Source organism: Panicum virgatum, chromosome 5N (assembly GCF_016808335.1).
Source record: "Panicum virgatum strain AP13 chromosome 5N, P.virgatum_v5, whole genome shotgun sequence".
In the NCBI taxonomy this organism is placed as follows: domain Eukaryota; kingdom Viridiplantae; phylum Streptophyta; class Magnoliopsida; order Poales; family Poaceae; genus Panicum; species Panicum virgatum.
The window spans coordinates 15,295,409-15,319,922 of NC_053149.1; the positions used below are offsets into that span (position 1 = coordinate 15,295,409).

General features: G+C 46.3%; 1 protein-coding gene and 1 long non-coding RNA gene across 3 annotated transcripts; one reads left to right on the forward strand and one right to left on the reverse strand.

Annotated features, from left to right (window-relative positions):
• Positions 1-1,920: 1,920 nt before the first annotated feature.
• On the reverse strand, positions 1,921-24,062 carry LOC120673490. Of its 2 annotated transcripts, none has more exons than XM_039954338.1 (12): positions 23,257-24,062; positions 22,473-22,609; positions 22,306-22,368; positions 21,864-21,953; positions 21,337-21,502; positions 20,711-20,897; positions 19,607-20,445; positions 18,063-18,638; positions 17,908-17,973; positions 17,588-17,770; positions 16,788-16,987; positions 1,921-2,093 (listed from the first exon to the last, which is right to left on the reverse strand). In XM_039954338.1, the coding sequence occupies exons 1-10, from the start codon at positions 23,815-23,817 to the stop codon at positions 17,651-17,653; spliced, it is 2,805 nt and encodes a 934-aa protein (XP_039810272.1). In that variant the 5' UTR covers positions 23,818-24,062; the 3' UTR covers positions 1,921-2,093; positions 16,788-16,987; positions 17,588-17,650. The 2 variants fall into 2 exon arrangements, with proteins under 2 accessions (XP_039810272.1, XP_039810273.1); XM_039954339.1 differs by having other exon boundaries at positions 18,063-18,626; positions 23,257-24,054.
• LOC120673491 lies at positions 14,964-15,414 on the forward strand. Its single transcript, XR_005674668.1, has 3 exons — positions 14,964-15,079; positions 15,163-15,236; positions 15,306-15,414. It is a non-coding gene; the product is annotated as an uncharacterized LOC120673491 (long non-coding RNA).
• Positions 24,063-24,514: the final 452 nt, after the last annotated feature.

The window sequence follows — 24,514 nt, forward strand, 5'->3', positions numbered from 1 at the left end:
CGCCCGCGATGCTCCGCGTGATGCTCCGCGCGAGCCTCCGCCGCCGGAGAGGGAGAGGAAGCGGACGCCGCCGCGAATCCGGCCCTGCTTCGCCAGCGCACCCTCGCCGTCGCAATTCCACTCGCACGCCATGGTCCCGCGCCAGGGAGGGAGAAGGGGCGCCGCTGCGGATCTGACCGTCGCAGCAATGGAGGGAGGAGGGGCGAGGGTGGAGGGAGGCGGCCGCCACGCGCTACTCGGAGTCTGGCTCCGGCGCGGGGTCTGCGTGCACGAGGTCGTCGATTCCCCCGCCGCCGAGTCGAGTAGGGAGGTGGTGCCGCTGGATCCGTCGAGGAGACAAAGACCGAGGGAGAGGAGAAGAGAGGCCAGAGAGAGAGAGATGACAGGCAGAGAGATAGAGAGCGAAATAGAAATAGAATATAACGTGTGGGCTCACGGATGGTAGTTGATATAGAGAATTGAATATAAAGTATGATAGATGTGGAAGAGTTGGATATAGAAGAAATAATTTCGATGACTAGAATAAAATAATTTTTTAAAGTATGGATGAGTATGACGAGTACTGATGCTCTTAATACATTTGGTACGTCTGTTTTAATACACATCACCAAAATGTCATGGTAATGTACATCGGAAGTTTTTTGTTTTTGAAAATAATGTATAGTTGAAGCTGATTTTCACCTTTCTCTTTTAAAAAATTGGAACGCTTCATCAACACCTCCCATACTTTCTTTCTTTCTTTCTTTTCAAAAAAAAACAAAGTCTCATTGCTCAGCGACCAAAGGGATCCAAGAATGAAAACAATGGGTTGCCCAAATACCTTTACCGTCTGTTTGGTTGGAGGAAGGGGTCCAACCCGGATGGGTTGGACCCCTTTTTGGAGCGTTTGGATGGAGGTAGCAGGGGTTGGAGCGAACCCAAGAAAGGAATATTCGGTGAAGATGTGGGTCCGCTCCATCCCACGAAATCTGGCTGACGAGTCCGCTCCGCTCCGCGTTCTCACGGTCGCGTGACTGCCGTCTTCCTCCCGTCTCTCTCCTCCGCCCTGTCTCGCCTAACCCGCCGCTTGGCTCGCTCCTCCCAGCCTCGCCGTCCACCACCTGGCTCGCGAGGTCGAGTGCGGCGCCGCGGAGCTCGAGCGCGGCGGCCATGGCGACCTCGAGCGTGGCAGCGGCGACCTCAAGCGCGGTGGCGGCCAAGGCGAACGCGAGCGCGGTGGCGCGCAGCTGGAGCGCGGAGGCCATGGCGGGAGGAGTGGCGCGCGGATTTGCTGGCGGCGGCGCGTGGGGTCGGCCGGCTGCGGCGGCGGACGGGGTTGGCCGGCTGCGATGGCGGAGGAGGGCGGGGCCGGCGGACAAGGTGGGCGCTGGCGAGCTCGGGCGGAAAAGGCCGCTGACCTCGGCCTACTTGCCCCGCGGGCGGAGCGCGTCTGTGGTGGCAGAGGCCGGCGGCGGCGGCGGAGCTCGCCCGCGGCGGTGGAGGGGCGGAGGGACGGGCCGGTGCCGCGTGTGGATCCGGCGGCCTCGAGCTCGGCCGTGCGCGGATCCAGCGGCAGCGGCGAGCTCGGGCGCGGATCCGGCGGCGGTGGCGAGGTCCGGGCGACGGGGTGAGGAGGCGCAGCGGGGGGGGGGCGAGGTGGCCGGCAGCGGCTGGACGGGGCGCGCCGGCGGCGGCGGGACGAGGCGAGATGGAGAGAGAGGAGTCTGACATGTGGGGCCCACTAACGGAGTTAGTGTTGCCATCCAACCCGTATTCCAATTCCCTCAACCAAACATGTGATGGGTTGACTCCATCCCCAAAATCAGATCTGCAACAAAACAATGGATGGGTTGCTCCGTTCTCAAAATGAGGGTTGGAGCCAACCCAACCCACTGATCCCGCAACCAAACACACGGTTAGTGCAGGGTTGAAGGAATCTCATAGACTCAATGCAGTACAATATTTTGATCTTTTTTCATGTATATTACGTCTTGCAGTTAAGTGGCCTCCAACCTGAAATCCCTATGACAGGAAAAATACTCTATGCACATACGAAATTAAGATAAAATTACATTGCTAACACAAAGCTGTTACTCACTAGTTCTCGCTAGAATCAAAATTGTTAACACCTGCTCCTTCGTGCTCGCGCGTCCGCGCTTCCTGGCTGCTCCAGGACGCGTGTCGCCACGCCGCGCGCCGCGTGCCACGGCGTGTGAGCGAGCTCCGCGCGCATCCTGCGTGCTGCGGAAGACTGCGCTCGCTGGCCGGTGGCCCTTGCGCTCCGTGGAGCCCGGCTGGCAGTGGCAGCCGCTGCGTGCGGCAGGCTTTGAGTTGCCGTGGGAGTCAAAGCGGCGGGAGACCGCGAGGCGGAGCGGCGGGAGCGAGCGGCATGTGCGGAAGACTGCGCTCGCTGCCCGGTGGGCCTTGCGTTCCGTGGAGCCCGGCTGGCGGTGGCAGCGGCTGCGTGCGGCTGGCGTTGAGCTGGCGTGGGAGCCAAAGCGGCCGGAGACCGCGAGGCGGAGCGGCGGGAGCGAGCGGCGTGCGCGGCATTTGGTCATCGAGTCTCTGGTCAGTGGGGACGCCCGGCTGTGGAGCCCGTTTGTCTGTGGCATGGAAGGGAGCGGCGGCCGGGTGCGCAGCCGCGGTTCCGTCGGGTTCCGCACACTGGCCGCGCTGGCCGCGTCCCCTACGCACGTGGCTGGGAGCGGCCTCCGCTCGCTGTTTGGTGGGGCGTCCTCCCGTGGACCCTAGCTGGCGGCTGCTGCGGCTGTGTGTGGCTGCTGTCCAGCCCTGCGGGGCGCCGCGCCGCGCGGTGAGCAGGTGGGCGGCCTTGGTCTGCCCGTCAGCACAGCCTCGGGATGCAGCGCGCGCCCGCGCTCCTGCGCCTGGATTCCTTCGCCTCACCACACCGGAACAGTGCCCCCACCCCACCACGCCACCCGCTGCCGCTGTCTGGTGGGCCAAACTCGCGTGGAGCCCCAGTGGCGGTGACCGCGGCTGCTTGGCCTTGCCGGCTGTTGAGGATGGCAGCAGGGGAGGCGGGGCCTTTCCGGCTACCCGGCCTTGGATCTACCTTGGATCCCCTCGCCTCCCCGCGCCGGAACAGTGGCCCCCGCCTCTCATGCCGGAACAGTGCTCGGGCGGCGCCTGTCCGTCCTACCCTCTATTGCGGCCGCGACGTCCCGTCGGAGCCGGTGGCCGAGACCGCCCCGTCACATCGGCCAGCTCCCGGAGCTCGAGACCCGGCCCCTATTCCGCCGAGATAAGAGCCGCGCCCCTTCCCTCTCCTCTCCCTCCTCTTCCCCCCTTTCTTCTCCGTCCTACTTCTCTCTTGGTGTTCTTTATCCGGCTGCTCTTTTTCACCTGCTACGCAGTCTGAGGATCTGTGAGCCCATGTGCTTCTTGCCGTCGCCGATCTTACCCTTGCTTGCGCATTGCTACATCCTAGGCTGAGATATGTTTTTCTCCTGATGCTCTGCAGGAACTGGAGCGGCCATGGATCACATCACCTAGGGTTTGGAGCTCCACCTGCTGGGAGAGGCTGGTTCTCCTCTACTGCCTCGTCTTGCTTTCTACTGTCGTGCCTTGTCTTGGTTGTTTAGCGATTTCACTAATGACGATGCTTTTTTGTTAGGTTGCTGCGTCATCCCTTCGATTCCCTGCTGTTAGGAAACTGCCTTCCCTTTCGGTTCGACTATGCTCTAGATCTTCAAGGTACACTCGTTGTCCATTTAAACTTCTGTCTTTCTTTAAATGATTTCATTTGTGTTGTTGTTTCCTGCCGATGGGAAACCTGCACATCGCGTAGTCTTTGAGGTCCTAGAGTCTTGAGCTTGATGTTTGTGAGGAGCTGATGTATGTGTAGTGCTACGTAGAGAGCTATCATATCTTGCTGCTCAGTGCTCTGCTCTTTTTTAGTTATATATGGTTCTTGGTGGATCTTTCGTTTGGAAAAGCTTGTCTGAGGACCACCTCTGCAAAAGTTGTGCAAGTGGTTGTATGTGTAGCTTATGTTGTGCCAATCTTTGAACAATTGCTTTGGTGTGGTTTCTTTCATATGTTTCCCAGTATGGCTTGATTGGTTATTGTATTGTCGCTGGTGTGTATTTAACCCTGTATAATGCTCTTGTGCTGGTGTCTTCTAATGACTTGTTATATGCTTGCTATAGAACAGATTTGTAACTTTGCATTGAGATTTTCAGGGTTCATGGCTATAGGCTTTGACGTGTCCACAATTTGTGCCTTTGCAACTTTGAGGCTTCTTTCTTCCTGTAACCTGCTATTGTGGTGGTCTTTTTTAAAAGTTTGTTATATGCCTGTTATAGGACAGTTTGCAAATATCAAGTTTGTTTTATATATGGTCTGCGAATATGAAGTTAAGTTTATATATGGTCTGCTATTTCCCCTCTCCATGTGCATTCAGGGTTCATGGCTATAGGCTTTGACGTGTCCACAGTTTGTGCCTTTGCAACTTTGAGGCTTCTTTCTTCATGTACCCTGCTATTGTGGTGGTCTTTTTTAAAAGTTTGTTATATGCCTATTATAGGACAGTTTGCAAATATCAAGTTTGATTTATATATTGCCTGCGAATATGAAGTTAAGTTTATATATGGTCTGCTATTTCCCCTCTCCATGTGCAGTTCTCTGTCATCTCCGCTTTTCTAGCTTGCTCCTCTTCTCTTTCTTGATTTTGATTTATACCTTTCCTCTTCTTAGTTTCACTTCTCTGCTGGTTGTATTAGTCTGAGTCTAAATTGAATGGATGCTGCAAAGAAGTTACACTCTAGCTCTATGGAGTTAGAGATGTCTACTTAGGTTGAATGTCTGCACATCTGCATGCCATGCATGCACTTGCTTGACATGTTTGGAGTTAGTGTGCTTGCTGTTCTGAGCTAGATTTACAATTTCTGGTATAGTTATTTTTGATTGGCCGAATCGAATACCATTGAGGGGAACATGAGGCTGTTTCTTTAGATCTATTGGTATTGTTGCTAGCTTGGCCTGTTAATATTTATTTAGTCTGTACTTTGTCATGGACATCGTTTAAATCTCTAGGATGTATTTTTGCAGACAGTATTTGCCTGCTGGTGTTCATGTAGACTTGGACTCCTTTACTGTTACGTAAACAGCTGGTCGTTGTCGTGAGTTAGGATAGTCAGATGGCAAGTATTGTAATTGAGATGGAGTTTTTAGACAGCATGCCAAATTGTATCTTTCATGCTTAGATGACTGCCATTTCATGATCCCTCGTGCAACTTTTATTCTCCTAGCATTATGGCGGTTGCTGATTAAGCTAGCTACAACTTGGAGTGCTTTAGCCTATCAAGTTTGCTGGAGTGCTTTAGCCTATCGAGTTTGATTTATATATGGTTGGTCAATATCAAGAAAAATTTATATGTGATCTGCTATATGGTTGCTAGACTGCTGTTGCTGGGCACAGGCTGATCCCTGCTTTCCTGCTGCTGCAACCAGTGGTTGTGAAGGTACGCCTTGTTCATCTTTCTTTCATGTCATGTCAGCTCTTTTATACGCAAAATTTTCTGTGTAGTTGTTGCTATTTGGCTTTCTTGTTCTTTTATATGCCCTATTTGTTTTTTATTGTGGAGTGTTGATATTATTAATGCATGTGCTCTGCTGCCCACATGGGAAAGACCCATTTGTAGCTTTGTGATCTCCTTACCTTGCTGCATTAGCCTAGGTGTTTGTCCTCCTTTCTTGCTCTTGTGTAGATGGCAGTGCTCCGTGTGAGGCTTGCCTGTAATTCTCCTTACCTTGCTGCATTAGCCTAGGTGTTTGTCTGGCATTGCTCCATGTGAGCTTGTGTGTAATTCTGTGTGCCAGCTTTATACCGCTGTCAGTGTAGGCCTTCTTTATAGGTTTTGTGTCTAGGGCATTTCTAATTCTAGATAGCCAAACCTCCTCTGTAGCTTCCTCCTTTTCCCTTTCTTCGTTCTGATTTATACCTTTCCTTTTCTTGATTTCCCCTCTCTATGTGCAGTTCTCTCTCATCTCCTTGTGCTTCTCTAGCTTACTCCTCTTCCCTTTCTTGGTTCTGATATATACCTTTTCTCTTCTTGATTTCCATTCTCCATGTACAGTCATCTCTCCTCTTCTTCTGCTTCTTTTAGACCTCCCCTCTTCTATGTTGGATCATTTCCCTATGCACGTATATCTGAGTAGCAGCAGTGCATCCACGTGTTTTGTCCAATATTAACTATGTGCTTTCTGCTTTTCTTTTTGTTTAGCCATGCCTGGGTCTGCGAGTGAGAGAGCGGCGCGTTGTCGTGCCAAAGCCCAAAAAAGGAGGCCTGCCCTACAGAATGCCCTGCCTGCTTACCCTGTTGCCCCTTCCTTCGGCTTTTCTAGAGAACCTGCTTTTGCTAGCAGCAGTGGGCATTCCTGCGAGCCTGACTTGTTTGGTCCATCCAGCCAGCCATATCTGGTGCGCTTAGGCCAGCCTTGTCGCCAGCTGTAAGGAACATGGCACCATTTATGCCATTTCGAGTGATTTTGGTGATCGAATGACAACACAACACTTGGACTAATATGATTGTTAAGATGACCATTCTCAGGCTTTTAGGTTCAAGTGATGACAAAGAGAAAGAAAAGATAGGCGTAGCAAGGCCCAAAGGGCCGCCCCTACGAGTCAGTAGCACCGGAAGAACCGACGCCAAGGGCATCGGTGCATCCGATGGTAGTCGGAAGAACCGACGCTATGGATTTCTGGTGCAGAAGGGAATCGAAGCCAAGTCAGCTTATGGGCACCGGATGAACCGACGGGTCAAAAAGGAGGATTGGTGCATTGGGCGTCCTATGTTCCAGAGACGATGTCAAGAGCCCAGGAGAAGATTCTTCAGCACCGGTTCAACCGACGGTGCATCGGAGTATTGCGTCGGTGCAATGACGTCAGCGCCCAAGAGTAGATTCTTAAGCACCGGATGAACCGGTGATGCATCGGTACAAAGCATCGGTTCAACCGGTGATCACCGCGTCAACTGTCAGAAGTTCAACGGCTACTTCGGGTTATGAGTGACCGGAAGAACCGACGCTACCTTAGCCAGAGGCATCGGTTCTTCCGGTGATATACAGATTTTCTGCTGACCGTTGGAGCAATGTCTACAAGACTTGGTGGCCTATATATATGCCTCACCCCGGCCATTTGAAGATTGCTGGAGTTGCTGGACATCCCACACACACCCAAGAACATCTCCAAGCCATACAAAAGCATCAAGATCATATCCTTAGCCCTTAGCACACTTTGAGAGTGTTGTGTAAAGGATTAGCTCTTAGTGAGTGTGATTGCAAGGCTTTGAGCCTTTGTGCTGTGGTTCTTTAGCGAACCAAAACAAAAGCTTGGTGCGCCGGCACCTTGGAGCGTGAAGCTCGCCGGCAACGTCATCGACCCTCCGACTTGGTGTGGAGCAGGCGACTGACATCTTTGTGCGGGGGACTGTGGAGATGCCCCATCCTTTGTGGAGAAGCTCCTTAGTGGAACCCGGGGCCAAGGTGACCGTGATTGTGTTTACGGAAGAGACTTGGTGGCCGAGTAGCAATACTCTTAGTGAGTGCTACAACAACGTGGATGTAGGTGTGCCTTTGTGGCTAACCGAACCACGGGATAAACACCCGCGTCAAGAGTTTGCTATCTCCTATCCCGCTCTTTAAGCTTCCTCATTTCTTACTAGCAATTTGTGTGCCTTTACTTTCATAGAATAGCTTCTTGATAGGAAAGGCTATAGGTTGCTAAACTCTTTTGAGATAGGGGTTTCACACTAGAACAACCTAGTTGCACATCTAGAAAGCATGTTTTAGTTTAAGTTTTGTGCAAACTAGTTGGAGCCATAGGTCTAAGTTTTATTAGTGCCTAATTCACCCCCTCCCCCTCTTAGGCTAGAGCACCCGATCACTTTCACCAGCCTCCGGTTCCACCAAGAACAACAAGTGAGTTGGTTTCACACACGCATGATCCATTGAATTAGCTGCGAGCTTCAACAATGATCCTTTACTAAACTAAACTGATCAGGAAAACGATCCTTGATGGACTGCCCTGCAAACATCGCTACGCAAAACCGCCGTTACCGAATCAGTAGGATGCACTATAAGAGATGCTTTGCTAATGATCCTACTGCTGCTTTGACAATTCCTCCTGATAAGGCCTATGTGGACAGACTAAAAGGTCTTCCATCTATCCTTTTAGACCATCTTTTTATTCTTTTACCTGCTAACCATATGGCCCTGATCCTACCTTCCGCTCATGTAGAGGCTTATCCAGGCAGATCGTACTACGGTGGCCCATCTGATGAGTGTCTGAAGTGCGGTGCTGTATTTTGGTTTCAAGAACGAGTGAAGAGTGCGTCGAACATATCGAAAAGAAAAGTTGCGTACAGCCTTTGCTGTAGAGCCGGAAAGATTGACCTAAAACCTTTCAAAAAAACCTCCTCCACCTCTAGCTAGCTTGCTCAAATTCGATGGTGATACGCATTCAAGACGGTTCCTTAGGCAGATAAGATCATACAATTCCCTGTTTGCATTCACTTCTTTAGGTGCGCGTGTTGATAAAACGATAAACAATGGTACTGCTCCTTATGTCTTTAAGATAAATGGGGTTGTCCACCACCGAATTGGCTCTTTGGTGCCCTCACGAGGTGCTGAGCCTAAATTTGTCCAGCTGTACGTATACGATGCTCAACATGAGGCACAGAAACGGCTATCCCTTTTCGAAGATGATGGTAGCTCGGCTAACTAGCCCGACCCAGCGATAGTGCTATCCCTTTTACAAATGTTGGACGAGCACAATAGCCTTGTGAAAGCCTTTCGATACGCTAGAGAACGATTAGAGGATGCAGGTGACCAGGCACTAACTCTAAGGTTGCTAGGATGTAATTCTAGACAAGATGTCCAGTACAATCTGCTGACAAGTGGTGAAATAGCAGCTATAATAGTCGGTGACTATTCGGCCGATGAATATACCTATGACATTCTTGTCAATACTAAAAACAATTATTTGAAACGGGTTTCCTGCCTGCACCCATGCTACATGTCCCTTCAGTACCCACTTCTGTTTGCCTATGGCGATCATGGGTTCCACCTTGGCATTAGATACACAGATGCAGACTGAGGAAGGCATTACACGTAAATATGTTACCATGCTCGAGTATGGTAGATTTCATATGCACTACAGGCTGAACGAACCAAATCCATATACCTGTTATGGTAGACTGAGCGATCAGCTAATTGTTGACTTTTATTCGACTGTTGAGGGCTCCAGGCTAAAATGGATAGCTGACCACCAAAAGGAACTGCGCTATGAGTCTGTTCAGGGAATAGCTGATGCGATTGACAAAGGTTTAACTTCCGCGGACTCTGTTGGCGGTGTATCGGTTGTTCCTGCAACCTTCACTGGGGGTAGAAGGTACCATGTAATGAACTATCAGGACGCAATGGCCATATGCAGAGTCTTTGGACCTCCAGATCTTTTTGTGACTTTTACATGCAATACAAAATGGAGAGAAATAGTTGATGCCCTTCGTTATGAGCCAGGTCCAATTACCATGCGATCGATCTGATTTAGTTGTGCGAGTTTTTCATATGAAAGTTGACGAGTTCATAGAAGATATAAGAGAGGGCAGGACCTTTGGCGCTGTCCGGGCAGGTAGGCGTCCATATGATCTGCCACTTATTGTCAAATTTCTATGCTTCTTGTTAGCATGCCTAACCAGCGCTATTAATCCTGCAGTTCTATACACGGTAGAGTTCCAAAAGCGTGGCCTTCCCCATATACATTGCCTTGTATGGCTGGCTGATTCAGATTCACACTTTAACGCTTCCACCATTGATAACTTTATTTGTGCAGAGATACCTAACATAGAGCTGGACCCACTTGGTTATGCATTAGTTGATGAATTCATGATACATGGCCCATGTGGCAATGACAATAAAAAATGCCCGTGCATGAAGGATGATAAGTGCTCGAAAAATTTCCCTAAGGCTTTCCAAGAAGAAACTATAGTAGATGCCTTTGGCTTCACTATCTACAGACGTAGGGAAGACGGTAGACATGTGATCAAGAATGGTGTTAGACTTGATAATAGAAACGTTGTACCATACAACATGAACCTTCTTAAGAAATACAATGCCCACATCAATGTTGAATGGTGCAATAAATCGAATATGATTAAGTACTTGTTCAAATATGTCACTAAGGGAAGCGATAGAGCAAAAATTTACTTTGAGGTTACTTCGAAAACAGCTAACGCCTCTCCTGGCCCTGGCTTGGCTCCGCGCAATGAGATTCAAGAATACATAGATGCTAGATACCTATCTGTCTGCGAGGCCTTATGGCGTACCTTTGAATACGATATCCACTATAGAGTACCTCCAGTAGAGCGGATGTGTGTTCATCTTCCTAGAATGAACCATGTCCGTTATGAGCCGGGGGCTGATTTGCGAGCATTGCTTTCTAGCCCAGCAGCAAAAAACACGATGCTAACTGCGTGGTTTGATGCTAATGAAAAATACAGTGGCGCTAGAAACCTGACCTATTGTGATTTCCCCAAAGAATGGACTTGGGTTGCTTCTGACCGTTACTGGCGGAAAAGGGCACCTTGTGCCAAAATTGGGCGCATGTATTACGTGCATCCAACTGCTGGAGAGCTCTACTATTTACGCATTCTCTTGATGATAGTTAAAGGTGCGACAAACTACGCTGATGTGCGAACCTTCGACGGTAGGGTGTACAACACATACCGAGAGGCATGCAAGGCAAGAGGGTTGCTAGAGAGTGACAATGAGTGGATCTTGTTGTTTGATGAGGCTATAGTCTCAGCATCAGCCAATCAGCTTAGGCATTTGTTTGTCACTGTTGTGCTTCACTGCTCTGTCGGCAACGTTCGTGCTTTATTTGATAAGTACTGGCTTTACCTTACTGATGACATACGCAAAGGACTGATAAATGCACTTGGCAACCCCGGATACGTTGTTCCACATGAGCAACTGATGAACATTCTTATACTAAAACTAATAGAAATGTTTGCAAACTGTGGGGGGAACATAGCCACATATGGTTTGCCAAGTTTGACAGTACAAACCTATGGTCTGTATGATAATCGACTAATTAACGATGAGCTCGATACCGAGCCTTTGATGCTATCCATGCACGCTTCATCTTTACAGTCGCAGCTAAACTCTGACCAGAAAAACATTTTCGAACGGATCACGAATTGCATTTTAAACGGGACAGCTGGTTTTTTCTTTGTGTGTGGTCATGGTGGGACTGGAAAAACATTTCTCTGGAACGCTGTTATATCGAAACTCCGGTCTGAAAAAAAATTGTGCTCGTTGTTGCATCATCTGGGGTGGCTTCGTTGCTGTTACCTAGAGGATGCACTGCACACTCACGATTTAAAATACCATTTGACATAACTGAAACTGCAGTATGTGGCATCAAAAGGGGTATTATGCTTGCCGAACTTATACAGGTAGCATCACTTGTTATATGGGACGAGGCCCCAATGACCAACCGGCGCTGTTTCGAGGCATTGGATAGAACAATGAAAGACATCCTGTCCGAGCATAAACCTGACAATGCCATGCTTCCTTTTGGAGGCAAGCCTGTCAGTTCTTGGCGGCGATTTTCGCCAAATCTTACCGGTGGTGCGAAAGGGTTCGCGTGCAGCTGTGGTTGGCGCATCAATTACGAACTCTAGGCTATGGAAGCATGTGGTTCTGCTTAAACTGCATACCAACATGCGGCTGCGGGACCCTTCATTGCAAGGGGACCAACGCGATGAGCTGCAACGCTTTAGTGAATGGATCCTAGCCGTTGGTGACGGTACTGTCCATGCCGAGAGGAGAGGGGACGAATGCGAGACCTCATGGGTTACTATTCCTGATGATCTACTAATTCACACCGAGAGTGACAAGGTTGCTGCTATTGTATCCGAGGTCTATCCTGATTTGCCAAGATGCTATCGTGATCCTTCGTATTTAGCTTCTCGAGCAATTGTGTGCCCAAATAACCAAACGGTTGATGAAATCAATAGCTACATTGTCTCCATGCTACCTGGCGATGCTATGACATATATAAGCTGCGACACCATATCAAAAACATCCGAGCAGATTCCTGATTTTGACATCTTGTATCCCGTTGAGTTTCTAAACTCTATTGAAGCAAATAATTTCCCTACACATAAACTTGTGCTTAAAAGAGGAACCATAGTGATGCTATTGCGGAACTTAAATCAAAGTATGGGCCTTTGCAATGGGACTAGGCTCCTTGTTACTGAACTTGGTCAGCGCCTTTTATAGTGTGTGATGCTAACAGGGACGCATGTCAGAGATACCGTACTTATACCTAGGACAGCTCTTAACACAACTGATGTAAAATGGCCATTCACTTTGCAGCGCCGGCAGTTCCCTGTACGTGTGTGCTATGCGATGACAATTAATAAAAGCCAGGGCCGAACCCTATCAAGGGTAGGCCTTTATCTAAAAAACCTGTGTTTACGCACGGGCAGTTGTATGTTGCGATTTCAAGAGCCACGTCTAGAAGCGGACTTAGGATTTTGATCGAGAACGATGATGGAACGTGTGGATCGCAGACTCGGAATGTGGTGTATCGAGAGGTTCTTGCTGCCGCTGATGCAGCAGCAGCCTAGACCTTCGCACTGCAATGTCTTTTGTTGTACATATATTTTGTGGGCTTGTATGCTTCTATTTTGAGATGCCTGTTGTGCAAGAAACCCTTCCACCTTTTGCTGATTTATGCCTAATACCAATAGGCAATGGTTCTTTGCATTTTGCTAAGGTCCTGTTCTTGATTGGACGGTGTCCTTTGTATTTACTGCCCATGCTTTGTTCATGTTGCCTGCCTATGCTCACATACAGTGAACTCTTTTCTTGTCTTTTGCAGATGGCAGACCTGCTTCTTCCAAACCTTTTGGCTGGGAACTGTAGCGATCGCGTGTGCGTTCGCGTTTCCAGGTTCTGGAACTTCTATGACACTAATAACGAAACAAAGCTCCTTCACGCTAACATGGTTCTCATTGATGTGGAGGTATGCAGCTCTGATCTGCTCCGTAATATACCCTTTCAGTCCCTATTATCTGTTGTTAACCAGTACTTATGGAACTCTTATTTTTTTCCCCAACAGGGTAATAGCATCCATGCTCAGGTCTACCCTCCAACTGATGAATTGTTCAGGACCCGCGTCAAGGAAGGAGGTGTCTACACCTTTTCCTACTTTCGGGTCAGAGGCTCCAACATCTGCTACAAGCCAGTAGAAAATGACCAGATGCTTGTGTTCACAAAATGGACCAAAGTGGAAGAAGTTCTTGCTGTTCCTCCTGCTTTCCCAATGTATTCCTACTCAATTGCCTCACCAGAACAGCTTCAAGCACGTATTGACATCAGGACGCAGTTCACAGGTAAACAAACCTTGTCCTGGTGTGTGTATTCATCTTACAGTATTGATACCGGTATATTCCTCCATACATGCCATGTTTAACCGATGGATGTTTCTCCACATAGATGTTATTGGAGTCATAGCTGCCATTTCAAGTATTGGGACAACACAAACAAAGCTAAGGCAGGGCAGCAGCACCAAGAGGACCATCACTATACAGACACCAAGGTGATTTTATTGCTCAATATATACTTATTCACATTCTGCCATTTCAACATAATTTTGCTACTCTATCATAGCCTAGAGATCATGTCACACCAATAGTTATAGGAACACATTTAGATGGCTATCTCTAACTAAGCCTTTCATCGATGCTATAGCAACATCCTCTTAGATGTCGTGCTTTGGTCAGAGCGTGCCACAGCTTTCCCAGCGGATGAAGTCCACAAAGATGGCCAGACTTCTCCACAGGTAGTGCTGTTCGTTGGTACTCTTGTCAAAAGCTTTGGAGGTATGTCCCTGTCTGGGAGTTCGCCTTGCAAGTGGTACATCAATCCTGACATTCCTGACACAAGGAAGCTTCTGGCTAGGTGCTATGCTCATATAGACAGTCACATTTTTAGATTCCCAGTATTTACTCAACAGCTTCTGATAACATCTTACCTCCTCTTTCCTGACAACGCGAAGCCAGGGTATAAGCCAATTGTTTGGTCCGAGGGCTCAAGTGCTGCTGTCCAAAAAGAACCCTGCTCAGGAAAAAAAATCTCTGAGATTTTGGATCTCAATCCATTTGAGTATCAGGTACAAACTTCAAACCCTTCACGCATTCCATGCTACTTCCATACTGTCCTTCTGCTATCAGGGTTTTATTAGAAGCTTTTGGGTGTTCTCTCATTCATGAATTTATTCTAAGCTTCATTCTCTTCTGACTCATGTTGCTATATGCAGAAAACAGAGTTTATAGTCACTGTCACCGCAAGGAAGATCGGTAGCAACTGGTGGTACAATGCGTGCAAGAAATGCATGAAGACAACAAAGCGCCACGGCGATTCCTACAAGTGCACAGGTCCTAAGTGCAACTACATTGGGAATTTGGGATACCCAACCAAAGGTTAGTTATTTGCATATCAACTGATCATGCTTCTTGACCAGATACTTTCTGTTGCTTATTCTGATCTTATCAACGATAGGTTCAAGCTATCCATACTAGCTGGTGACAACACAGCTAATGCTGAGTTCATTCTGTTTGGGAGGCAAGCTCAGCTACTGACAAGGAAATCAGCTGATACCCTTGTGGCTGAAAACCCAGCTGACTTCATTCCAGATGAACTTACAAAGCTGCTTGAGAAGACGTTCACATGGATAGTAACCTTTACTGATAGTACAACAGATTCTGGCACCATTACACTTCAGGTCAACACAGTGGTCGGAGAAGTCGGTCAAGAAGGCTCTGTCATTCCAGCGATGCCAGCAACATCCCAGACATCTTCACTCATGCTGTCAGAAGGTGCCACCGCCAGCGTGCATGGCACTTCTCACCAGAGCGCTTCTCAATAGAGCCAGGCTCTTCCTATGTCACCAATTGCTGCCTGCTCTGATGCTAGCCATGCCTCCAACGCCTCCCCAGTCAGGCCTGCCTTACCTGCCTCTGATGCACCGTAGACTCCACAAAGTGTGAAGAGCACAGCTAATAACAAGGTACACGCTACTCAATTTGTTATAAACTACATGCTGCTGCTTACAGAACACACTGCTGACCGCCTTTGTGTCTGTTGTCCTAGGACAAGTCTGAAAATCCTGCTATGAAGCCTTCTAAGAGTGCTCTGGTGCCACAGAAGCCCTTCACTAGGAAAAGGTTAGCCATCCTTACAAATTCTCACATAGACACACGGCTCTCTACAAATGCTTATGATGTTGCTTATAGGTCCTGTCCAACGAGCAAAGGAAACGTGGCCAAGAAGCTCCTGATTGATGATGAGGCCGAAGAAGACGACGGTGGCAGCAGCGGGGGTGCACCCTCCGCGGATCAGCAAAGGTGCCCTTTCTATGTCTCTCCTTTAAGTCAAAGGCTTAGCCTCTACACCCTGGCAAATATGCTAATGTTCCTTTCAAACCAATCATGTAGTCCAGTCATATATCTACTCACATACCTTTGCTCATGAACAAACTGAAAGCTGATCTGCGAAGCTTCCATGAGCCTTCCTGATTTATAGACCAAATGATGGATATAGACATATGCATCCTGTATTTTTTTCTTGCTGAGTTTATGAAACAGATGGTTTCTCTGCTCCTTCCCTATCAAATTAGCTGCTACCTAATTTCTTAGAATACTTGGTTGGTATGTGAATGTTCAAGTGAATTAGACATGTCAGGTTAAATGTAAATTTGAAAATTGTAGCCTAGGTGGCTGTACTTGCTATACTACTGCAAGACTGTTAGTGTCTTGGAGCTTTCATGGTAATTGTGATAGATGATAAATTGTTTTGATACATAGCATGTGTTGTTTATTCAGGATAAAGAATCATGTTGCTCAGCAATGTGAATAAATATTAGTGATTTGGGATTTCAGAGTTGTTTTGATGTATTCTCTGAAATCAGGTCCATCACTGCAAATTCTATGTCCCTAGGATACATGTGCTAAGCCTGGAATGAGCTAGCTATTCTAGGTAGTCCAGGATATCTCCAGCATATTATAGCAGAATAGGGCAAGAATCTTTATTTACACATTAGATGAGGACCATACACCGTGTTTTGCATGCTTCTTTTACATCACCATGGTAGATACATGTTGGAAATTGAACTTCTGTCATTTTGCAGCCCCACCAAGGAGGCATGAGCAGACAAGCTCATGCTCATTTTGTCGCTCCGCGTTGCAGTCCACTTTTAAGTGCCTTTCGTCTGCGTCGACACATCATCTTCGTCAGCCTGTGCCTGCAACGTGTGTAGCATTTTGATTACGTTTCTCTTCCAATGACGATTCAGGTTAGTATCAAAAGCTACCGGGTAGGCTGCTTGGTAGCTATTGATACTGGTTATGCCATTTATGGTGATCGGATGTGCTGTAATTATGATGTTCTAGATGCCGGACAAACACCAAAAAATCGGTAGGATGGTTAGGTGATCAGATATGCTGTAATTTCAGGTTTGAAATTGCTGGACAAACACCTCGGATCTTATCAGTACAGTAGCCAGGGTGGATGGATGTGCTGTAATATTTATTATTTAAGTGCCGAACAAACACCTAGGCAAGGTGGATGGATGTGTTGTAATGTTAATCATCTAAATGCCAAACAAACACCTTCGATTATAAGCTGCTCGGATGTGCTGATTGTCTTTTATTTTCGTACATGCTTTTTGATTGTTTGTATGATAGGGCTAGGGCGCGTCGCGCGCCGAAGGTTCTAGTGTGATGTAAGAATACACATAAGCTGAGTTTTCTGAAGCCTTCCATGCTTCCTAGCTTGGGATGCCCAATTCTAATCAGGAAACCGGCCTGGGTCCACGCGGAACGGATTGGCCACGGCCCACAGCACAGTTCTTTTCCTCCGAGTGGCAAATCGATGGTTCTACTTTGTTTCAACTTTTTCAAATTTTGAACTCCACCACCTCCGGCCAGGGTTTACCTAACCGGTGGGAACTGCTCCGGTTTGACCGGTTACCAGTCAAACCGGTCCGGTCCGGTTTCGGTTTGGACCGGTACCAAACCGGCCCAAATTCAAAATTTAAATTTAAATTCAAAAAAATGAAAAATTCCTAAAAAATTCCTAAAAATACTTCAAGGTGCGACGAATTTAATGGTGTCAAATTTTCTCAAAAATTCGTTCATTTAGTATGGTTTGCGGGGATTTGAAGTTAAAAAAAACGTGCATACAAAAGTATACAAATATAATGTAAAAATAGTACAAAAGAGGGTTGGATGGTTCATTTAGACTAAAATATGTTATACAAACATTTATTTAGTATACTTTGCGGGTATTTGAATTTAAATAAAAAAAAGAAAAAAAAATTGAATTTGACCGGTTACCAGTCAAACCGACCGGTAAACCGGTCAAACCGGCCGGTATACCGGTTAGAACCGTTTCAACGGGGAAATTTGAATTCAAATTTGCGTTTGTCCAGTTCCGACCGGTAACCGGACTAACCGGTCCGGTTAGCCGGAACCGGACCCGGCGGTTAGAGGCGCCCAGTGGGAAAATTTAACCCTGCCTCCGGCTCGCTATATGAACCGGGTACTCCGACCGGCAGCGGAGCCAAAGTGGCCGGCGGCGGCTACGTGGCGACGGCCCTCCAGTAGCTGGTCATGCCGGCGCTGGTCGGCGTGCTGATGATCCGGGCCCACTCCCACCCGCCGCACCCCTCCGCGGAGGGCGGCCGCCGCAGCTCCGCCAACTGCACGCCGAGAACACAAGTAATTAGACAAAGCCGCGCTCAACAATCAGAGTTCGGTTCCTGCGATGCATCGCAATTCGATGCAATGGCAATCCATGCATGAACAGCTCGCGCGAGGTTGCTTGCTTGGTGCTTACCCGGCCGTCTCGCAGCTCGAAGACCACCGCGTCCCCCGAGAACGGCACCGGCCGCACGGCCGCCACCTGTTCGCCCAAATGCCACAGCGCCATCAGCACACCGGGCAATGCGGTTTGGTTCCTGACATGAAATGCGCTGCTTAATTCGTGCAAACCTTCCCGTCGCAGCTCCCGCTGAAGCCGTCAGTGTGATGCGCGCCCGCGCCTGGCGTGGCGCAGGTGTGGTCGTCCGCGGCGGCCGGCTCCGACGGCGGGTGGCCGTGGCACGTCCACCTCCACGTCCGCCCCTCCATGTGCCTCCGGTACACGTGCCCGTCGGAGGCGACGACGAACAGCTGCGAACCGTCGAAGCACGGGCCCGGGGCGCCGACGAGGGTCACGTCCCGGTGCGGCGTCCCGTGCTCCACCCACTCCCACCCGTCCTGCGGGCTGAAGTGGTACTCCACCAGGCCCCCGTGCTCGGACATCATGAATAGGGAGCCGGACAAGGACAGGGGCGAGGGTCGCATGGCTGTCCCTGGGGATCGCGAGAGGATCAGGTGAGGTGATTGGTAGTGCCTGTGCCATAACTCTGTGATCCTGTTGTACTGGTACAGGCGGCCATTGCGCCCTACCACGAAGATGATGTTTCTTCTGAAGACCTCCTGGTCCACTATGAATGCAACCTTGGTGTCAGGAGGGCTGTGGCAGTCCTTCCACTTGAATTTCCGCAATGCAACCTGCACATGCGTCTGAATATGAGGTAACGTGTTGGTAATTGTTTTATGTTAAATGGATATTGTTGAAGAGTAGGAACTAGTGACATAATTAGTATGAAAGAGGATTGTGTTGGAAAATTAATATGATAGTAACTTCACTTCTTTTCTCATTGTCTTTGTAATTGAAAAATGATGGTAAATGGAAATAGTAAATGGAGGTAATAAGACACATGTACCATCGACTCATTCTCTATCCATCCTGTGATTTCTCCCTGTACAATTGTTCTTTTCAGTTGCAATTTACTAATGGTGGCATATATCCACTTGCTTTCGAAATTTAACGTGTTTAATAAATTATCATGTTTTTATAAGAGAAGTTCAATCTCTCTAGTTCCTATCTGACCTACTGCACCTATAAGCAATCTGAGTTACCATGTTTTGACTTCTATTACTGCCTGAATTTGTATTCTTAGCTATTCCATTGCCTGCATCTACTAATAGATCATGGAAAGAGTGGATGGATGAAACAGGATCAACTTGTGAATAGAAGGCCCAACTTTCAGAACAAAGTCAATGATAGTTTTAAGATTGTCTATGATGTGTCTGGCTTGAAAAATTAAACTCTAGTACCAGAGTAATTTTATATGATGTTCATGTTATTGACATATCTTGAGTTCTTTGTTTCTGTCTCTATTTGAGAAATTTTGCCTTTGTATTCTTTTGTGTGCTATGGATTACTGGGCGACATACATACATACATATCATTACCATGAATCATGTTCATTGTTTCTAAGTTGCTCACTGCTAGCTAGAGAGAACTATCTGTTTTTATTTTTTAAAAATAGGTTTTGAGGAACTATGAAGGAACCAATGCTGCTTAACCATAATGTTTTTTAAGTTCCAAATCTTCAGCTTTCAATTGTTCTAATGAAAATGTCAAATATGAACTTTTCATCTAACAAGGCTATCATGACTCAAATTAAATTGTGTTTGAACTCTACCATGAACTGTAGCAGCCTGCCTCGCTTGTTAACAAAAAAGAGCGTGTCATCTGTTGTCATTCTGCGCAACAGACCAGGGATGCCATCCCATGGAGATCCACTTGCAACGTGTCTTCCCTTCTTCATTGCTGTGCAGTTAATCCACAACAGTTCATCTCCATTTCTTTCTCTAATATGTAAGTTCCCATGCACGTCGACAAGATACAAGCTGCCATTGTAGCTTCCTAGCGTACCTTTCATGGCTGTAGTGTGCTCATGTCTTAACCACAACCAAATACCATTGCTGTTTAGATATTCAAACGTCAAACCATTATCAGTTATAAGAAAAAGTGATCTGTCTGCATGCATGACTCGCATGTGGAAGTTAAGATCAATGCTTCTTGATAGAAAGTTGTATGGTTCAGTCTCATCACTCTGGTGTCTGTTGACATCTAAGTAGTGCTGCTTCTCTTCTACTTTGCGCCTTCTGGAAGGTTGGGCATTGCTCAAGTCATTTGGTTCAGTGTCTGTAGCTACACTCTTTGCTCCAGTAATACAATTGGTAGGACCATGCTCTTCGGTGCAATATTCTGCATTCCAACCTTCTGTTTCTGGTGCATCGAGGATGGACCACTCATACTTGTTTGATAGTTTCTTTCTTATGGTATTTTGCTGACTCGGACCAAAATCAGCACCTCCAATCCCAGAAAAATGTAGCTCCCCAAGCCTACCATCATCTAGTGGGAATATCATTCTGCCAACTTGAACCTGTACACCTCGGACGTTTCTTGCAACCTTTGCATGCTCAGGGGACATGTGATTCAGCCATTGCCCTCTTATCTTATTGCTTTGAGCCCCACCTTGTCCAGTAAAAAAAATAAACCATGTCAATATACTCCTATATGCAAGAAGTTTAAATCCAGTTTGATTGGTTTGTTTCGAATATACGAATGTTTCAATCTAAATTAAGCTTCAATTAAGCCTTTCTTCTTCTTAGTGAAAAATAATTACCTAGTTCCTCCTAGAACCCTTGGTATTCTCTGAAACACTAATATCATCTTAATTTGTTTATTTGACTTGCTTGGCATTTGACACAAATAAATGAGTGTTTTCAATGAGTAGTACCTGTATATTTTGGAATCTGATACTCGAATACTTTTCCTGTGGTTGTCGTAAAAAACATAGAAGTTGCGTCACTGAGTTCATCCTGCTTAACTTCTGTAACTGAACTGAGTCTCTGACCCATAGGAGCTCCATGTTTATCCCACTTCCACTTCCTTCTATGCAATCGCCGCTCCACTAAAATGCCATCCTGCCAATCTATAACTATCTTTAACAAATTGAAGTGGAAAATTTGTTCTTGCAATTCTTGCAACGGAAAAATAAGCATTGGCTATGACTCCTATCATTCCAGTATTCAATTAATTCTTCCTTTTGCTTATTAGTAATTAATTTAATGAAGCTTAAATCATTATCAATGTTCAACTGCCTAGTGGATAGTGATGTTCATACTGGCATTTACTTTCACTGTTCTGCTATTGATATCCAACTAAGGATATGCAGTTCTTTTCCTTTTTCGTACATTAGCTTCATAAATCATCTGCCAGGAACTCGTAATGTAAGAGTCACCATGGATTAGAGATTTTTTTGTGTGTGTGATCAGAGATTACATTGTGAGTGGGCTTCAAACATAAGGCACCTATATTATCTGGGATTCACTATGATAAAACAGATTATAACATACAACATACCTTGGATATTAAGAGAAGGGACACTGAGTTAGACCCTGACAAACCATGCAAAGCACAGCCAGCTGATGAGCTTAATGAAATATGTTCTGCTAGTTCTTCACTCCAGATGTGCTTTTTCCATGATGGCTTCGTTTCTTTGTCAAACTCGTATAGGTCTCCAGTGGAACTGCACTGCATTATCCAATCTTAAAATTGGACCAACAATTTGAACAAATATACCTTACAGATTATGGAAAAGAGACTCTTGACAACCATGCCACTTATTATTGGATAAATAACTTCAGTGAGTATGGTGCGAACTTGTCTAAGATGTTTATCATCTGTGCTGTTTAATTTATCAGTGTCTTCTAGTTTTATGTCTAATGCATCCACAGATGAAGGGGTGACAAATTTGCTAAGTAGAACTGCTTCAGCCTTGGATAAGGACAGGAGCTGAGCAAAGTGGGACGTTCTAGAACTGTATTCTTTACAAAGTAGACTGAAAAGGAACTTCCCTTCTGCTCATAAACAACATGTGTTTAGCATACCTTACTGTGAACAAAGTCCCTGGTCGCAAATTTCCAGCATCAGATATATATGATACATCTCCTCCTGGAGGACGCCCGTGGTAATTCCACCTGTGCATTAGTAACCTGTTTAGTAGGTCATGATAGTATGCATAGTGAAGAGAAAAATTTAGATTGTTTGATGCCATCAATTAGTTTTAATTTAAACAGCAACAACAACATTCACTCTAGTAAATATGGTGTATAAAAACATTGACTCTAGTACCTAAGCATTCGGTGTGAATTTCAACCTCCAAATGGAATACCAATGTTCTTTAGTCAGTAACGAGTATAAATGGAAGTCATTACCATTTATTATACCTCGTCATTCATATGATTTTTCATGAATTTGGAGTTAGATGCTACAGCCATGCAAGGAGGATGAGGTTGAGTAATACAACAATGCAGGCTTAAAGCTTCAAACCTTAGAGGCTGAATTTCTGTGACCTCAAGTAGGGACCCATTCATGATAGATAGGAAAAGCTTCCTGATTAAGAAACATCTGTCAGTCATTGCATATTAGCTGATTAAAATTAACTGGCTAATGATGCACAACTGTACTTAGATGGAACCAGTATGGTAGATACTCACCTCCCGTCATTGGATACAATCCCATTTCTTATACGCATAGTTTGACTTTGTGTTTTCGATCCAAGGTTTGTGAATTGCTGGTCAGAGTTGAAAGTCATCTCTGTCCATATAGGCTGGGCATGCTCATTTAGTTGTAGCTGAGAAATGTAGAAACATGAGTTAAATTGCAATTGATGAATTGATTTTGGCAATCAATTTCTCTTGGATGTGTCCTTATATTGACTAGTGTTTCTAACTGTCTATTACATCTCATCTCATGTTTTGATAGCTCAGAAATGCAAATAGCATGATTTCAAGTGTAAAAAAAAAGAATACTGCATGCATCTTTTCATGTTACATGATATTGTTATTGATGACCAATCATTTTTTTTCTTTTTGCCTTATGAGGATTGTACAACCCCAATCTGGACATTTCCTGATCCTCTGCTATTTTCATTAGTTTCGGTTGAGCTCTTAATTCTATGTTACTTTTGCTCTTGTACAACTTCTTTAAGATTTTATCTGCTCTTAATGACAATAGCTGCTCCTCTTTTGTCGGTATCTCAAGTTTTGAGCACATGTACTAAGGACACTCTAAAAGGATAATCAAAACGAACTGGGATGTTTGTTTGTTTTTAAAAAAAAGGTAATAAACCACTGTTTTATCATAACTTGAACACTTGAAGAGAAAATTTCAAGGATGACCTATACATATGGCATAGCAATAATAGTGTTAAGGTGACTAGAATCCTAAGTTTGAATAAGCTAGAACTGCTTCTTTGTTAGATCATGAGGATCAACTTACCTGGTAAAGGATTCCAGCCTCCGACAGAGCAAGGATAGTTGTATTCACAATGAAAGTCGCTGTGGCATAGCCAGCTGAAGTAGGGAGTTCATGAGGAGCGATCACCCACATCACCCCGTTCCAGAACCTCTCGTAGATCGACCCGCTTTGGCCTGTCACCCATACTGATGACTCTGACATTCTTGTCAAGGAAATTCTTTTCCTTACGGGCAGGACTGGGTCATTTCTGTCCTCTTCATCTTCTTCATCAAGCCTTGCATCTTCCTTCTCTTGACTATGAACAGGAAAACTGGCAGATTTCCTTGCGATTGATCCTACCTTTGTGCAGGTACCATTGATGCAAGACATCAAGTCGAACGGCGTGCTTATTTCCACCCAAGTATTACTCTGTTCCTGGTACTCCCAGAACCTGTTTGTCTTCTGCTCGAACCTTGCTTCTTGCCTTGGGCTAGGATGTGGAGTGCACCATGAATGAGCAGAAACAATGGACTCCAGGAGAATACAAGCTGCAAAACATGTAAACCACGAGATGAATCTGCAAGATGGACCATCCATGGCCATCTGATGGATCTTTATCCTCGACACTGATGCATGCCAGCGCCCGAGGTTTTCTCTATAGCCGCGCAGTCATCGGAGACGAAGCCTTGGAATCTGGAAGCTAAGATATTACGGCCTTCTCTCTGGGAGAATGATATATCGGAACTTGGAAGGACCCCCGTACTTAACTGTCCTGCAGCTTAGAATAGGCAGCTGCAAACGCAAATAAACATTTCATTGCTGGTATGTATATCGGTGTAAGCCATCAACTGTCATTTGATGAGGGCCATAAAGTCCTGTGGATGGTGCCTCGGTGGTTTGCTTTCCTTTTCAATTGCTTTTCGTCTGCAACTTTCTCACCCGTCGTTGTTAATCTTTCTCTAAATTAATGGTATATTTTTAGCAGATAGTAGTTGCACCTTCACACCTCCCACACATTTCAGCACCGTTTGAATCGATGCTGATCTTTTACTGAATAACTTTTATGCGTGCCTATATGGTAGGGGAGAAAAGCCATGAGAATCTTTGATATTTTTATTAGTGGAATCTGATGTAACATTTATCAGATGGAATAAAGTTATATCTTTACATATAGCTCTGCAATAGTCGTTTTCTCCTCCTATTCCTGAAGGTGATTGTCGGCACCCTGTAACAGGGATATCCACTCCTACTGCAGCAAGGCAAGACTCGCGTAGTCATCCGTAACTACGCCATAAGGGGC

What these genes read in the sequence shown, in the direction of transcription:
- LOC120673490 (XM_039954338.1), bottom strand. Translation starts at nt 23,817, where the DNA reads ATGGCCATGGATGGTCCATCTTGCAGATTCATCTCGTGGTTTACATGT. An exon ending in CCCTTCTCTTAATATCCAAG is followed by an intron (nt 20,898 to 21,336) that starts GTATGTTGTATG and finishes ATAGATTGGCAG; the next exon opens with GATGGCATTTTAGTGGAGCG. An exon ending in TCGAGCTGCGAGACGGCCGG is followed by an intron (nt 17,771 to 17,907) that starts GTAAGCACCAAG and finishes CTCGGCGTGCAG; the next exon opens with TTGGCGGAGCTGCGGCGGCC.